Raw genomic sequence first — 16,307 nt, 5'->3', positions numbered from 1 at the left:
GAACAATTAGGACCCCAAATTATCTCTTTTAGCTCTACTAATCATTAACTATGAGAAACTGAATGAATTTGGCATATGAGAATCACAGTCAATATAGCAGCGATAAGTTGTTCTAATATAAAAATGAACATGGATTCACATTAACTTTGTATTAAATTTAGCATGAATTTTTCTGAGAAAACTGCTGGTTCTAACCCCTCTATTTTACCTCACAACATCCTTCTCCGCAGCTGGATTCAACTCTCAGTGACTTAGGTAGTCAGTGCCCTTTCCCTGACCTTTGTGGAGGTTAATCATCTATCCCCCACATGTGCCAGGAAATAAGAGAGAAGTTAAGAAACCCCTCCAAAGGTTTATTGGAGGTGTTTTGGGAAGACAGCTGAGTTTGTGGCATGCTGGGCTTATGCAGGGAGAACAAAGCATAATTAATGTTGTTTTGGAACCAAGATCTTATGCAAGGCACACACTGCCTATGTCTCTGTTTCCCCACATATAAAATGGGTGTATTAATACTTACATAACATTTAATTACATTGATGTACATTAATATAACACTTAATTACATTAATACTTACATAATACTCAAGGACACTGTGAAGTGTCAAGAGTTCATTATGGTTCATAAAAAAAGTTGAGATCCTCAAATGAAAGGTGATACATGCTGTTTAGTATTAATTTTGAAACTACCTGAAACAGACTCCTTTCCCTCCCACACAAATTTCTGTAAATAAAATTGCAGATCCTACTGCCTCATTGACACTGCAATTTATTGGCAACCTTTAGAATTGAATAAAATAGGTCTCTCTTCCTTTCTTTTAGTCCCTAACCAATTACCTTTCCTCAAAACACAACACTAGCTAGAGGTGTTTTATTTGCATCAGTAGTTTTGTGTTAGTAATCATATATATTATGCATTCATGTATTATACATTTTTATATGATTTTGCTGTCTATCCATTGGGCAATAATCACACTATGTCAAAAGTGCTTCCAATTTCTATACAATGGGACAGATGAATTGTGGTGTCCCTTAGGGTTCTCTCTCAGACCATTACTTTTCAGTATTATATGCACATCCTAACTTTAATGTTTTAACAGTGTATGCTGGAACTTTCATGTTGATACCAGTGACACTCAGCTACTGGATATTTTGCTGGCGTCCCTTAATTCTACTGTTCAGCCTTTAACAAAGTGTTTGTGTGTTCTTTTTTTAAAATGCAGCATAGGAAAAATGTCTAGGAATCTTATACAGATAAGGTTCCTACCTTTTATAATATGTCACAAGATTTAATAGAATTATTTGGGGAAAAAACCTGATAATTATTTTTGACAAGTTTCTTTTCATATTTTTGTTAATTTTTTTTATCTCTTGGAGAATATGCAAATGGTTCTTAAGTCTGTTGAATGTTAAAATTGTCTTTTAAACTAAAGTTAAAATCATCTTATATTTTGATTTTATTAAGATCATTTGAAGTAGCACGGTTAAATATAGGTCTAATCAAAATACATGTGAAAGTTGTTGAATGCTGAGGTCCTGATCCAGTCAATGGCAATTACTAATCATCTGTATTTGTGAAAAAAATAAGAATCCCATTGGCCCTTTCATCCAGATCCTAACTCAACCATTACAGAAAAAACTCTATTAAGGAATAAAGAAAGCAAAAAAATTGGATTTGATGCCGGTTATTTTAGTTAAAGCTGAGAGGGAAAGCAGCATATGCAACTAATACTATGTGACATACAAAAAACTAGAAGTCTTGGTTCCAAAATTTTGGAACCAAGACTTCTAGTTTTTTGCATGTCTTTTTGTTTCAGACCAACATGGCTACCGAGTAAATCCCTAATACTATGGGAGGCTGGTTTATAGTATTTCTTCATGGTCTACACTTTAGAGTCTACCTGGCTAACCGAACTAGCTCTTGGAGACATCAAATCAATGGCCTCCCTCAGGGATCAGTACTAATGCCTCTCCTTTTCAATCTGTACATTAATGACCTGCCTGTGACCAGCTCACAAAAAGTTGTTTACAATGATGACAATGGCTTTGCCACCCAAGCCCATGACTTTTCTAATGTGGAGTTCAGACTTGATGGAGACATGAGACTGATGTCAGAGTTCTGCCTGAAATGGCACCTCAAACCATATACCTCAAAGATTGTTTCAATTAATTTCCATCTGCATAAAGCCAGCACTAATCACAAACTCACTATCACCTTAAACGGTTAGCCTCTCAAATTCAAAACCTAGCCATTTTATCTTGGAGTCACTCTTGACTGGACTTTAACTTATAAATCACATCTCCAGAAAACTACTTTAAAAATCAAAACGAAGAATAACCTAATTACCAAACTTGCAGGCTCCACTTGGGATGCCAATGCCTCCCCACTACATTCATCTGCTCTCGCACTGTTATTCATTTGCAGAATACTGTGCCCCTGTATATGCTCGGTCATCGCACAGCAAACTAGTGGATACCCAACTGCATGCTACAATGCATCTTGTGTCAGGCACATTGCACCCTACTCCACTCCCACGGTTATCAGTCCTCAGTAACATTGCTCCCCCCTCATCTCCGCCACACAAATGGTGAAGTAAACTTACTAGCCAGACTCTGTGATACTCCTATGCTGCCAGTGCACTGGGACACATTCTACCCACCAATAGCTCAGTTCCACTCAAGACATCCAATATGGTCCACCCTTTCAAAATCCTTTGACTTTTCCTTACTTACTCGATAGCATGAAGAATGGTCAGCACAAGCACCAATCAATTATCACATCATCTCTGACCCTACAGTCAATCAACCAGGATTTAATTGGCCATGCCATTATTGGGCACTTCTCAACCATTTTTGAACTGGACAGGGTCACTGTGCCTCAAACCTATACCAATGGGACCTTAGGAATGACAACAAATGCCCTCGTGGACAAGTTGAAAACATGTCCCATATTGTTGACTCATGTTAACCCATCTACTAGGCTACTTTGTGGCCTTCAAGCTCTTCACACTGGTGATGTCATTGCCTTAAGATGGCTGAAACAATATGCTGAAATCACAGCTGTTACATAAAATGGTATTTCTGGCCATGGGAAAACAGTTAAGAGCCTGCTTGCCTGTAATTTCCAGCTAAATTTGCAATTTTTTTTTTTGTAAAGATTGTTCTTGCTGCCTTACTTCAGTGGCTCATGGTTCAAGAATTGGGCTCAGCGCCTGAATAAATATCTACACTGGGATTTTTATCTGATTTAGACCCAAATTCAATCTCTGTGGCATGTCCAGGGAAATTATTACAAGAATCTATTTAAGGTTCTGACTGTAGTTGAAAACTTATGAGTAAATAAAATTGTGCTATCAAATGATCAGAGTATAGTTCCAATGTTTTCCTGTGACTTTGAAAACTTTACATCAATTTCCTGATGAAACTGATATTTGATTATCAAATCACTCTTACCTCATCATATTATCAAACTGTCTGACCCAATTAAATAAAATAGTACTCCTTATACGAAGAACTGTACATTGTGATTTATTGATGTGGGTCTATGGGGTATATTTAGGTTTCATATTTTGCTTATGACTTTGTAAAATGCCTTGGGAAGTTGCTTCATGGGAGGTGCTATCCAAGCTTATTACTGTATTAAAACAACTGTTTCTTTAGCTAAGAAGATTGGACTAAATGAAACAAAAATTGAGGAAGCTTATAATTACAAGTAAAATTTAGCTTGATTAATACTCATTTCAGCAACACTCCACCTGTGTTATCGTATATACTCGAATCCAAGATTTTTCCATCCCCATTCAACCTGGGGAGGGAAAACAAACAAACCCTTCTCTTGGGTTCAAGTACTGGCCTAGGGCACAAGGTTGCTCTGGCTCCAGAGTGTATCATGCGGCAGAGGGAGCACAGGGGAAACTGTGTGGTAGTGAGGGGAATACAGGGAACAGTGCACAGAGCATCAGTCTGCGGAGATTGTGTAGGGGCAGGGGAGCTGCTGCAGCTCTAACTCTAGCCCTGACCTGGGCCTGAGACTGGAGCTGCCACCACCATTTGTGCCTGGTCAGGCTAGGGCCAGAGCTGCTGCACATAGGGTATGTGTTGGTGGGGGAAGGGCAGGCAGCAGGCGGGGAATCATGGCTGCATAAGTGGAGAGGGGCAGACAACAGAGGCAGGCACTGATGGGGGGTCAGGTGGCCAAGGGGAAGTTTAGGGGAAGCAGGGGAACTATGGTCTGCTTTCCCTGCTGCAGATCATCTCTCTGGCCCCGCCTCCAGCTATCTGTCAGTAGCAGGCAGGCAGCAGATAAGATGCCTGTGTCCCCCGTATGAGCCCTAGGGCCTGGTCACCTGCGTTCCTGTGCTGTGCCCTCGCACCCCCCACACCTGTCACAAAGCACCCTACAACACACATGCAGACCCCAACACTGAGCTGAGAAGAACCCCCATGCTTAGGCACAGCCCCAAGGAACCCCAACCCTGGCAACCATACACACAGCCAGGGATCTCCATGCCCCTGTGGCTCAGGCACAGCCCCACAGACCCTGACCCTGGCACCCACACAGCACATCTCAGGGGTCAGACCCAGGCACCTTGTGACCCAGACACATGCACAGACATTCCCCCCCCCCTCATCCCGAGCAGGAGCAGTGTGGGCAGCTGGTAGGTCAGGGTGGTCCAGGACACAACGCTGGAACTAGCCCTGCACAGAGGTGACCTTGTGACCTCTGGAACTTGGCCACTTGTCAGCAGGTTCCTGAGCCATGTGCATCAGGGGTGCTACAAAGGTTTTTTGGCCTGCATCCAAGCTGAGGCAACAGGTGGATGCCCCTGGAAACTTCAGGAGCAGGTGAGGCATGGCCAGCTGCTTCAGTGTTGCAGGTAGAGGTCACTGGAAATTTCCTGGCTAGGGTGTGGGGCACTGCCAGCATCACAGAGGCTGGAAGCGTCTGAAAAAAACTGAGGTCACAGGGGTGCAGCCCTGCTCAATCTGGAGCAGGGGCCGCATGCAGATGGAGGGCGAGCAGTGCACCAGGACCTACACCTATGCACACTCAACGTTCTATCCCTCCGTCTCCCCCTCGCAGCCACTTGAAAATCATCAGCCCAGTCGAGGGTATTTGGTTAGTGCAGGGTACAGTAGCTGACTCCACACAGGATAGCTGGCTGCTGTCTTGGGGAGAGGAAGCCATGTCCCATGATGACCAGCTGCTGGGTCATGTCCACAAGGTTGCATGTGATGTTCCGAAGCCTTCAGTGTGAGTCACACATGATGACAAGCAGGACATGCTGCAGCTCCTGGGCTTGCATGTGGGTGGTGCGGCGCCACAACAGGGTGTGGGCAGGTTGGGAAATACAGACACATGCGATTAACAAGGGAGGGCACTTGCCTGGGGCTCTTCTGGAAGCCTCTGGGCTGGGCACAGGGGAGGGTCTATGGTGAGGTGACAGAGGGTTGAAGCCTGGTTGCTCTCACCAAGCAGCCAATCAGGGATGGTCCAGGCACTTGGCTGCACTCTGCAATCTCTCATAGCTCAGGGGGCCTGCAGGGCATGCTGGGAGGCATGCAGGAGTGCCTCCTTACCTGCAGGCCTTGGCCAGCACAGGCTGCCTGCACATCTCCCACCCTGCCCTCCACCAGGACGAATGTATACAATGTTCACTCTCAATCTAAACTAGATTGCTTGGAGAAAATTGCATAACTTAGATCAATTCCTCCCTTGGCTTTCTGAATGTCTGTACATGGCCTGTGGGGGAATTTGATAAGAGTCTTCAAACATGTAAAGGGTCATTAGAAAAGGATGGCGATAGACCAGTGGTGTACTCAAGCTATGACCTTCAGGATGGATCCAGACTAGAAAGCTGTGTCATTCAACCAGTGTTACTCCCCAAAGATCTAGAAATTTCGTGGTAGCCAAGTGGTGATAGTGTTAAGTGCTGAAGGGCTGGTCTACGGCCAAATCAATCCATGGCCTAATTTGGCTAGCATACAACCTTTCTAGGTAACAGAGCATCAATGTGTACTAATTATCATAGTTTGAATCATCTTTATTTAGTTAAGATTTTGTTATGGAAAGTACAAGAATCACAGGAGTCTCTTCAAATCTATAAACTCTGGTTATTAGTATTTAACTATAAATAGTTAAAACCTAATTACAAGCTTCAAAACATATTGCAGAATTCATAGGGCCAGATCTCCAGTTGTTTGCCATAGCTCCTCTGGCTTCGGTGGACTTGTGCTGATTTACACCAGCTGATTCTAAGTGATTTAAGTAATAGTCAAAGTCATACTGCTAATCTTCACATTTGGTCATATAAAAGCAAAACCTGGGTATCAAAAGCCACTAGGCAACTGCTGATCCCTCTGGACCATGGTATAAGTATGAGAGGTCACATATGCCTAGGCAGGAGTATGGAGGAGTGGAGGCTGCCCAGACCTTCCATCCCCCTTTAGACAATTGAGACAGAACTGAAAGTCTGGACTTTAAGTGCCTCAACAGCTGTAATTACACGTGGGTCTGCGAATTGAACCTGGGTCTCCCAAGTTAGACAACGATTCTACCACTGAACTGCAACAGAAGAGGAGGCAGAGAAATAAACGTAAGGTGAGAGGGGAAACTATGGCACTGACCCAGGGAATAAGATTTAAAGTTTTGTGTGAGCAAAGGAGGGACAAAAAAACTCCTGGGAAGTGGACCCAAAGGAGGTAAAATGGGAAGAATCACGGGTGTTTTTGATCTTGGTTTGTTAGTATGTTCATGCCACAGACTAACTGTGCTGCCACCACTGTAATACTTACTGCCATTGCTTATTTGGGACTGGGATTCAAATAATCGATCCAATTCTCACTGATATTTTTTTCCCTAACTCCCACTGGTTTTAAATAGGTGTGATGCGAGGAAAGAAAGTGGTAGAGGAAAAGGAGATAGCTTTTTTTGGGAGGCAGTTGGCAGCCTGATGCTTTGAAATGGATCCTAGTTGGAGCTGTACACAAAAGGTAGGGGAGTGGGAAGTGGGCAGTATCATTTGTCAGCGCAGGTCTCTGCAGAACACAATTTGAGAACCTCTAACTCAATGCTTTCAAGACAGAACAGAAAATCAGTAAAATTCATCTCTCTCTCAAGGCTATGTAAGCACTCCAAGTGTAAATACACTCATGTTGTCTATTAATGTTTTCACCAGATGAAAAACAATTGATACTGAAATAAAAGCAGACATAGTAAGGGTTGCCTGTTAATAACACAGGGCACATATTTTAGCATTAAATTTCTGTGAAAAATCTAAATTCCACCCCCACATATTATGAGATTTACACATCTGCTGGGGAAGTGGAGCCAATTTAAACCCTTGTTGATGTGACTAATAAGGTTAGATAATTGGATTTCTGGCAGATTAGTTAAACAGCAGCCAAGCAGTCAATTCTAAGTTCTCTTTGCAAGTACAGGAGGACAATGATAATTGGTAGTTGCATGTATACAGTATAATGCAGTGCATGCACACTAAAATTAAGCATGAAAGGCTACCTAGGTAGTGGTAATATATTTGAAGAAGGCATGAATACCTTCTTACAATGCATACATCTGCTTTTGTTACGTAAAGAACACTGGTCACCACAGATGGTGAATAAGCAACAGCTTGTATAACAGACAAGAAAAACAGCACAGAGAAGCATCAGGGAGCTAGACTGGACTCCTCCAGTTCTTGGGACCAGGTCCAGTCCCAACTCAAACTTTAAGCTTCAGCACCAATGTGGGATCTGGAAGGCACCATCTCCAGGGATGGTCATCACAGAATGCTGTCATAACCACGCAGCTTGGTGGGAAGAAGAGAGACGGGACTTGGCTGTTGTGAACATACAGTGTGAGAAGTTCCTCTCCTCGATGGAACAGTTTTTATTGGACATTTACAGGTGCTTTGTGTCCCCCAGTGGCTGCCAGCCCACAAAAGAACCTGGCCCACTGAGTTGGATGTTGAAAAGAAAAGAATGTCTTAGGTGGGGTAGAGAAAGACATGTGATCACAGACGCATGAAACTGGTCTCTTTTTCTAAATGTATTCTCTCTGCTCAACAATAAGACGGTGTCAAATTCTATGCCAATTACAGTCTATGACCTTAATTATTTTTAACAAGTGGGACAAACCTTAATATCAGAAGTGGGCTAAGGGCTGCATAGACAAGTATTATGGTTCTATATTTTAGCATATACTAATATAAATTAAGTAATATTAGAACGTGATGTTTTAAGTAATATTAGAATAGATACCTTTTTAGTCATTTTAGGCTCATTAATACAAAGCAAAAAGTTTAATATTCTGTAGTATTATTTTAAATTTTATAAAAATAATTAACTTTAAGCTTAAATGGTACCCTGTGCAACAGCAGGGATTGAGATGAGTGGCCCACCAGCTTGCATTAGCCTGGAAGGAGCTGACTTTCTGGGTTCTCAGGGCACCTACAGACATGGTCGAATGTGTTCCAATTAGAACATGTCAGGGCAGACTCAATTAATTGATTATTATATGCTGAATAACAACCTGATTAATCAGAATGCTCCAGAGTGCTGCAGCATCTTGTGTATTCAGCATCCCCACATTTCAAAATGCATGAGGGGTGCTTTAACTAAAGCTTGTCAAATGAGCTTCAGTTAAAGTGTCCCCACTTGTCATTTTAAAACGGATACACAAGACACTGCGGGTGTTTTAATTACAGCGGCTTCTGAGACTCACTGTAATTAAATTTCCCCCCACCCCAGATCATGTGTAAAAATGCCCTTAGTGTTGGTGGCGGGATTGCAGAATCTCAGGCCTGTGGAAGGGGAGGGCAGATGGAGACTGTCCAGCTGGCAGCACTGTACCTTAGCTCCCTGCACTGCCAGTAATCTACCAGTGGTGTCTGCTGAAGGGAGAACCATGTGCTTTGGGAACCCGGTGGGAGTGGGACAATGCTCTGCCCCAGAGCAGCCAGGCTTTTTTTGAAATAGCTTTCTTTTGTTTTCAAGGGAAGGTCTCCACTGCCTTTTCCCTTTCAGCTACAAAAGCTTTCACAGATTCCAGAGCCCAGGAGCTGAGCATCGCTGCCATTCACCCCACTTTCTCCTTCTGCTACTGAATTCAGTGGCAGGGGAAAAAAGGGCCAAGCAGCAGTGGTGGCACTCAGCCCCTGGGTTCTGGCCAGAGCCACAACTTTTGTGCAGTTAAGGAGTCCAGAAGCTGAGTGCTCCTGCTGCTCCTTAGCCCCTCTTTTCCCTGTTGCTGGGGAGGAAGAGAAGGTGAACAGTGGCAGTGCTCAGCTCCTGGGCTCCAGATGTTGAGCACCACTGGTCTATGATCTTGCATAAATGCCTGGATATAACACCAATACACTGATGGGATTTCAGTGACGTGCCCAGCACAGTATAAAATAATCATACTACCAGGCAGACTGCATATTCTCCATTAGAAATAGAAGTGCATTCCAAACACATTGTACAAGAGTTAGCCACTTCTTTAGCTGTCGTATTAACGTATCTATTAGGAAATAAGCTATACTGACATGAGAAAATATGCTGAATATTTTTATCTGACACTCAAGGCATCTCTGAGTTAAGCATGAAGCATTTTTCTTCTCAATAGGGGAAGAGAGTTTAGGTTAAACATTTAAGATGTTCATCTATTAAAATCACCAGACTATTCTATGCAAAGCTTGTTCTGTCAAGAAAATATAGGGACACAAATTTAACTATAAACCTGCCCTTGTATTTTTCATGATCCATATAATTGTACAAATAAAAAAATGACAAGTAACAAAAGTGAACAACTGACATCTGAATATTAAAATGGCTTCCCACTAACTGCTTCAGTTTTTACACCAGAGTTAAAATACAAAAAACTAATTATGCAGTAATTGGATTGAAGTACAATCCTGTTTACATCTTTCCTGTAAAACATGTAGTGCACCACAATCCAAAAATAATAAAAGACTGTAGTGGTTTACAGGTCATTCCTTCTAGATGTTCATTTGTTTTGGATAGAGATATGTTGAAAGTTGGTTAACATTCCTAATTTATGAAAAGGTACTGGAAAGAATAAGATTATTTTCCACCCAAGAATCAAGAGAGTCAATTCAAATCTATAAACTCTGGTTATTAGTATATAACTATAATTAGTTAAAAACTAATATCAAGCTTCAAAACATACTGCAGAAGTCATAGGGTCAGATCTTCAGCCGTTTGCCATAGCTCCATTGACTTCAGCGGAGCTATGCTGATTTACACTAGCTGATTTGAAGTTATTTAAATCATAGTTTAAAGTACTGCTTTATATTGCTAATCTTCACACTATGTCATATAAAAGCAACACCTACGTATCAAAAGCTAGTAAGATTCTGGCCTCTAATGCACACTTAGATATTCAAACCATAAGATAGTTTCAAATAATAGATCACAGGTAAAAAGACAGTTATGTCAAAATTAATTTTACTATACTGCACTTGTTTCACAAAAACTGAAGTTAGCAGGACAAGATTTTAAATAGCTCAAGAGGGATTTCCTCATTTCCCACCACAGGGTAAAATTTCATATATGTTATATTAGTACTTGATTAGCATTTTGCAGTAATCATGTCTAACATAAAGCCAGTGACAGTTGATGGCATACCATCTTTCCTCACATCCACACAATGGTAAAGAATATCACAATTATGGGGAAGACTGGAACAGTATGCCATTTACATAATTGTTGGTTTCCCATTTTCTTTCATACCAAGCCTCAGAATTTCTTAGTCTGACTTACCTCAGAAGGCAGCCTCCTTTTCAAGTTACAGTAAAAAAATTAGAATACCCATGTCCCTATTCCGTCTGGAGCACAAAGATGATTTTATCTACTCCACAAAAAAAAAGTTTTCAACATAACAAGAGCTTAAAACACTTAGGTGATGGACACATGACACCATTACACTGATGTCCTTTATACTGGTTTGCACATGGATGTAATATGCTGGATGTAGCTGCCTGCAGTAGGCACTATTATATAATCTTATCACTAGGTGGCAGGGGACCTGGAAATAGCCCATTTGTATGAAGCAAAAGGCTAAATACAATTAATTAAATTAATTAATTAAATTAAATAAGTTAATTAATAAAATTAACTGGAACTGCAGACACAATTTTTAAATGAGTGAACTCCTGGTGTTCTGAGGAATTTAAATGTGTGCGGCCCCTTAGTGGTGTAATCCTGCTAAGGAAGCTAACCCCCTGGGTTGGATGCTAAAACCAAATCTCTTTGGTGGGGCAGAGGGTGGCACAGATTCATGGACTGCTGAAGTCGGACAGGTCTATTGTTTTGACTGAAGCTAGAACTGTAATCTCTTGTCACGTGTCTGTTCTACATTTACAACAGAATAAACCAGTTTACACTGATGTACGTATCATGAGTCAGCTTCCTTGGGATGAAAATGTTATAGCTACATAACCTTAGAAGAAATAATGAAATCTGTAATTATACTGATCTGTGAGCTGATCTTATTATTAAAACAGTATTTTTAAAGTAGAGATCAATTACTGTTTCCCAAGCTTAAAGTAAGCAGCAAGACCACTTACCATCTGGAAGCTTCTGGTAGAATGAAACTCGCACTGCATCATATCAAAGAATATTGGGATTGTAGCTTTTCGAAGTTCAGTTTCAGGAATTAGTGTCATTTCTAAGATAGGCCCCACCATTTCTGGGATGAACTTGATCTTATGTTGACCTTTGGAGAGGGTGGAGAAATGAACACAGTTAATGAACAGCCACTGACTTTGCTTTAAGATTATCTTAACAAATGCTATAGTAATAAACCCACCAATACCATGAGCATAAGATGGTACTTCTATTTTTTTAGTCTGTTCATTAATTGCAGTTTATATCCTGATTTAAGTCACTAACCCTCAGAAAAAGATGTGAAATATGTTTTAATGCTGAGAATAAAAATTATTGAAGAACTGTTCAATCAAAAAGCCAAAGCAGAGCAGACTTTATTTCCACAAATGAACCACATTTATACCATGCACACTGAACATTAAGGATTTGAACTGCATCACGTAGATAAGAGGGAAGAGGGATAAAAGCATATCAGTTGTATTAAATGATTTAAAAATCGATACCTCTCCCAATGCACACAATGGTCTCTGTGTCATTCCATCAAGATGTCCTTATGATTGTATACTTGCAGCCTCAAGATATGAAACAGATCTAAGCTAGAACTATAATATGTCATATTTCTTTTAGAGTTGGTTTGACTAGCAAAGTTTATTCTACATTCAGGGTCAATAATTATCACCACCATTTCCTCCTCTCTCTGGCCCCACACATGCACAACAAGAATTCCAACTTAACAGTAAATTATATATTATTAGAAATTGGACTGTTGAACTATAAACATCTAGAGCAGTTACTGTGTGCAACACCAGTGAATAATGTAAACAGTACAGATTACTTAAAACTATGAATTATCTATTGAGTTAAGGGCACGGGAAGAATAATCTAAGATACAAGAGAGCTTTGGGAGCTCTCGACAGATAACTAGATTAGGTTAGAAATACAAATGGACTTCCATGTTAGGACCCACTTCCTCGGGTGAACATGGAAAGTCATTTAGATCCCCCAGCCCTTAGATTTCTCATGTATACAGCAAGAATAATAATAATCTAACTCAAATAAACGTTGCCAAACTTAATCTCTTTAATGTATGTAAATTACTTGGAGATTCCTGTATAGAAGATGCTACAGAATATAGAACATAAGAACTCTATATAGCATGGATGCAAATAAGCATATGCATTTTCAATTGTTTCTGAAATTTCAAATGCAATAAACAACCAATGTCTAACAGCGTACAGATCTGAACGCTTCTGTTTGTAAGACTACTGCAGCAACAACTAAGATAGTGCTTATTACCAATTTCATTTTCTGTGGAAACATTAACATAATATCAATCAAAAATAATCAAAAAGAAAGTCCTGTACTAGCAAAATATTGTCATAATTATATACTTTTCCCTCAACAATAACGGTATTTAAGCTGCTTCACTTGCTTTCTTGGTTTAGAGTTTTAACTATGTCCAATGATATAATACTAGAAACCTACTATGAGGTGCTTACCATAGGCTAGCATTCAATAAAAACTGAAATATATGATTGCCAATTTGGAATGTTGTTAAGCAATATGCCACAACAGCTGTAAAGCTTTCCTTTCCTTTTTCTTTCTTTTCTTTTTAATGCTATTACATTGAGCCTCTCAGGTGACAGTTTTCTTGTATTAAGCCTGAAAAGCGTCAGAGCCGGTATTTCAGTATTTCAGAAAACAAATGATACTGAGACAAAGTTATTCATCAGGCACAACATCAATGTCATAAAGTTCTCTGTCACAGGAGGTTTTTTATTGCTCTGAAGTTAGGGATACACACTGGAAAATAAGTATTAACTTTAGAGATCCAGATGTAAAAAATAACAAATTTTAAAGTACAACACATTTTTAATCTTTGATTCTTCACCATAGATGGGGTGGTTTCTAGCATGTGACATTCAAGAGAATAACTTGGGGGATTAGAGAGTAAGAATGATTAGTAGAAAAATGTTAGAATCACTCGCATATTACATTGTATAGGCCTACTGTCTGAAACCTATTTAGCTCTTCCCCTCAGCAGAGTATGTAGGTGGCTCCTACTAGAATTTACACAACACTGCCTGAATGGAAAAAAACCCAAGTAATATAATCTATGGGAAATGTGGAATTAGCAGCCTTCCTGTTTACAACGTTAAGTATATTGTTTCACAAATCAGTGCTGCATTTACCTATAAAGAATAGTCTTAAACATAAAGGGGGAGAAGATTACAAAAGGTGAGGTCAGTGCAGATAAAAATGGTATGCAATATTGACCACTATCCAACATCTACTTTATGAGAGGAATAATATGCATTTAAGTGCATCTATTAAGCAGTGCCGTGGTAATGAAGTTTGGCGCCTGGGGCAAAGCCTGCAGCAGCAGCCCTCCCTTGCCCACTCACAGATCCAGGGGGCACACGCCTCACCATGCTTGCCAGTGAGTGTACACAGTGGCAGGAGCCTCCCCTGTGTCCCCCCCACCCCCCTCAAATGAGCCACTTGTGGCTCTGTCCTGTGCCCTGCCCTGGCTGTGCAGTGCCTGTTCTCAACCATTCGTGGCACCTGACGAGGTTGCCCTGCTCATCCTCCTTGCTACGGCATTGCTGTTAAGATTCCAGCAAACACATCAAAAGGATGCTGTTATAAATCTTTCACTGACATCTTTCAAACCATAACAAAAGTCACATGACATATACGATACACTTCAGTGATATACTGATATGCACATGTGTATTTGCCATGATGACATGATCTAATTCAATGTTGTGCCACAGTATAAAATGTTACAGGCAAAATACACAAAGAAACGATCTTATTCTGGGGCCTGACGGCATCTATTCCAGCTGTCTGTCATATAAAGAACATCCTGATAAACAACTGAACAATAAATTCACATTTTTCTCCTGGAGTGTGGGAGCTCCCACGCACAGATTCAAAATGTGACAGGTTTGGAAGAAAATTTAGGGCTCTGTCTTTTGCAAGGCTGTGAAATGTGCAGCTGCTTTAAAAGCTATAGGTGGAACAGCATTTGTTCTTTATAAATATATGTAAAATTTCTCTTTATTTTGGCATTTGCCTTGCCATAGTATGCACTGCTTCTTTAAAAAGGCTTTCAGCAGAATACCATATGATAGATAACATAATTAAAAGCACCAAAACCAAGATATGTCATATATTAAATAATGTGTGATTTTCCTCTTCTCCCCAACACTTCCTACATTTTAATTTGGGTCACAAAAATCATTAAATAATTTTCTAGCAATTTCATATCTCACTTGGGTTATATCTGAGCATGCATGGCTAATTCAGAAAATGATAAAAGTAATGATTTCTATTTATGAGAGACCCAAAGATCAGATCTATTTTTGACCTTGACCTTCCCTGCAACATCTTTACACCTTTTCTTACACTGAATACCAGAGTGAACTGTTGAACCTAACTAATTTATTGTAGGGGAATGCAAGGATAATACTAATTTTAAATGATCCCAGGAAGTTTTGAAAAGTAAGCCTAGCTTATTCACACTTAGACAATAAAAATATTTTCATTATATTTTTCTTCCCCATCATAAACTTTACATCAGCTTTGCAATCATGTATACGTTCAATATATAAGTATTCCAATCCTTAAAAACCATGTCAGAATGAATCAGTATTAAAATCTACTTATACTATGTATTTGCTTGATTACATGATTGTCTTCCAACACTTTCATATGTTATTTGATTGCCTAGGCTTTTAAGCTGAAGGCCAGGACCACCTATTCATTTGTGTAGTATCTACCCTATGAAGTGCCAACCCTGCTTGAGACCTCTAGACACCAGGGCTAGGGATAGACATCACACATAAACTTGTCTAAGTGATCAGAAACTGGTTTAAATCTGTAACAGAACAGACATTCAGTGCACATAAATCAGTCTGAAAATGGCTGAAACTGGTTTGAGATAAGCCTGGTTGAATGTAGTATCAGGCTTAGCCAATTTGGGTCAAACTAGTTTATGCAATGTCTGTCCCAGACTCCTTCCTGGTTTAAGATAAATCAGAGTCCTCCAGTATCCCAAATGCTTTGCTACTCTGGGCACGGCTCTTCTCTCTGCTCCAGCCCATCATGGCTAGCCCCTCCCCTCTACTCCCTGGCTACAGCTCCGGCAGAGACTGCAGGTACAGCAGGGTCTGCCTAGCTTCCTCCTGCCCCTCCCCACTCCCTGCTCAAGCAGGGATTCCCCCTCCCTTCTGCCTTACACCGACACCTCTCAGCATTAGCTAGCAGACCACATTGCTATGGTCCATGCTGTGGCAGATGGGACAAAGGCAGACAACACAGTGTTGGCTTAGGGCTTTTTGGAGCTAATCAACAGGTATCTGGTAATGTCCCTCCATTTCTTCCTCGGAAAAAGTTATTTAAGAAGAGTTTGAACTAATGAGAGAGGCTGTTGTTTTGTTTGATGGGTTCACAAATGCTAACAACTTCCTGTGTAACTCCCTGCTGTGAACTCAATGCTCTGTTATCAACAGTAGGGGAGGGGGGAACCTCTCCCTAATCAGAGCGTCCTGCCAGAGCCTGGCCATGCCCCACCTCAGCTCAGCACTTTGGAAGAGAGGGGAGGGTGCTGCTCTAGCACCCACCAGCTCCTGCATAGGGGGTGCATGTGCCTGCATTTCTTTAGTCCAGAGTGGACATCTGTACAGTTACAAACT

At 40.7% G+C, this 16,307-nt stretch overlaps 1 protein-coding gene across 1 annotated transcript in view; it reads right to left on the bottom strand.

Annotated features, from left to right (window-relative positions):
• Positions 1 to 16,307, bottom strand: part of LOC102372075 (dedicator of cytokinesis protein 1) — a gene marked incomplete at its 5' end in the record, with an annotated part of 257,236 nt that overhangs the window by 134,167 nt on the left and 106,762 nt on the right. Inside the window, one exon of the mRNA XM_006030253.3 lies at positions 11,568 to 11,716. Within this exon, the coding sequence (XP_006030315.1) occupies positions 11,568 to 11,716 (149 nt within the window). The remainder of the gene's footprint in view (positions 1 to 11,567; positions 11,717 to 16,307) is intronic.

The sequence above is a fragment of the Alligator sinensis genome, unplaced genomic scaffold (assembly GCF_000455745.1).
Source record: "Alligator sinensis unplaced genomic scaffold, ASM45574v1 scaffold276_1, whole genome shotgun sequence".
NCBI lineage: Eukaryota > Metazoa > Chordata > Crocodylia > Alligatoridae > Alligator > Alligator sinensis.
Note: the sequence above shows the minus strand (reverse complement) of the source record. Positions and strands in the feature narration are given on the sequence as shown.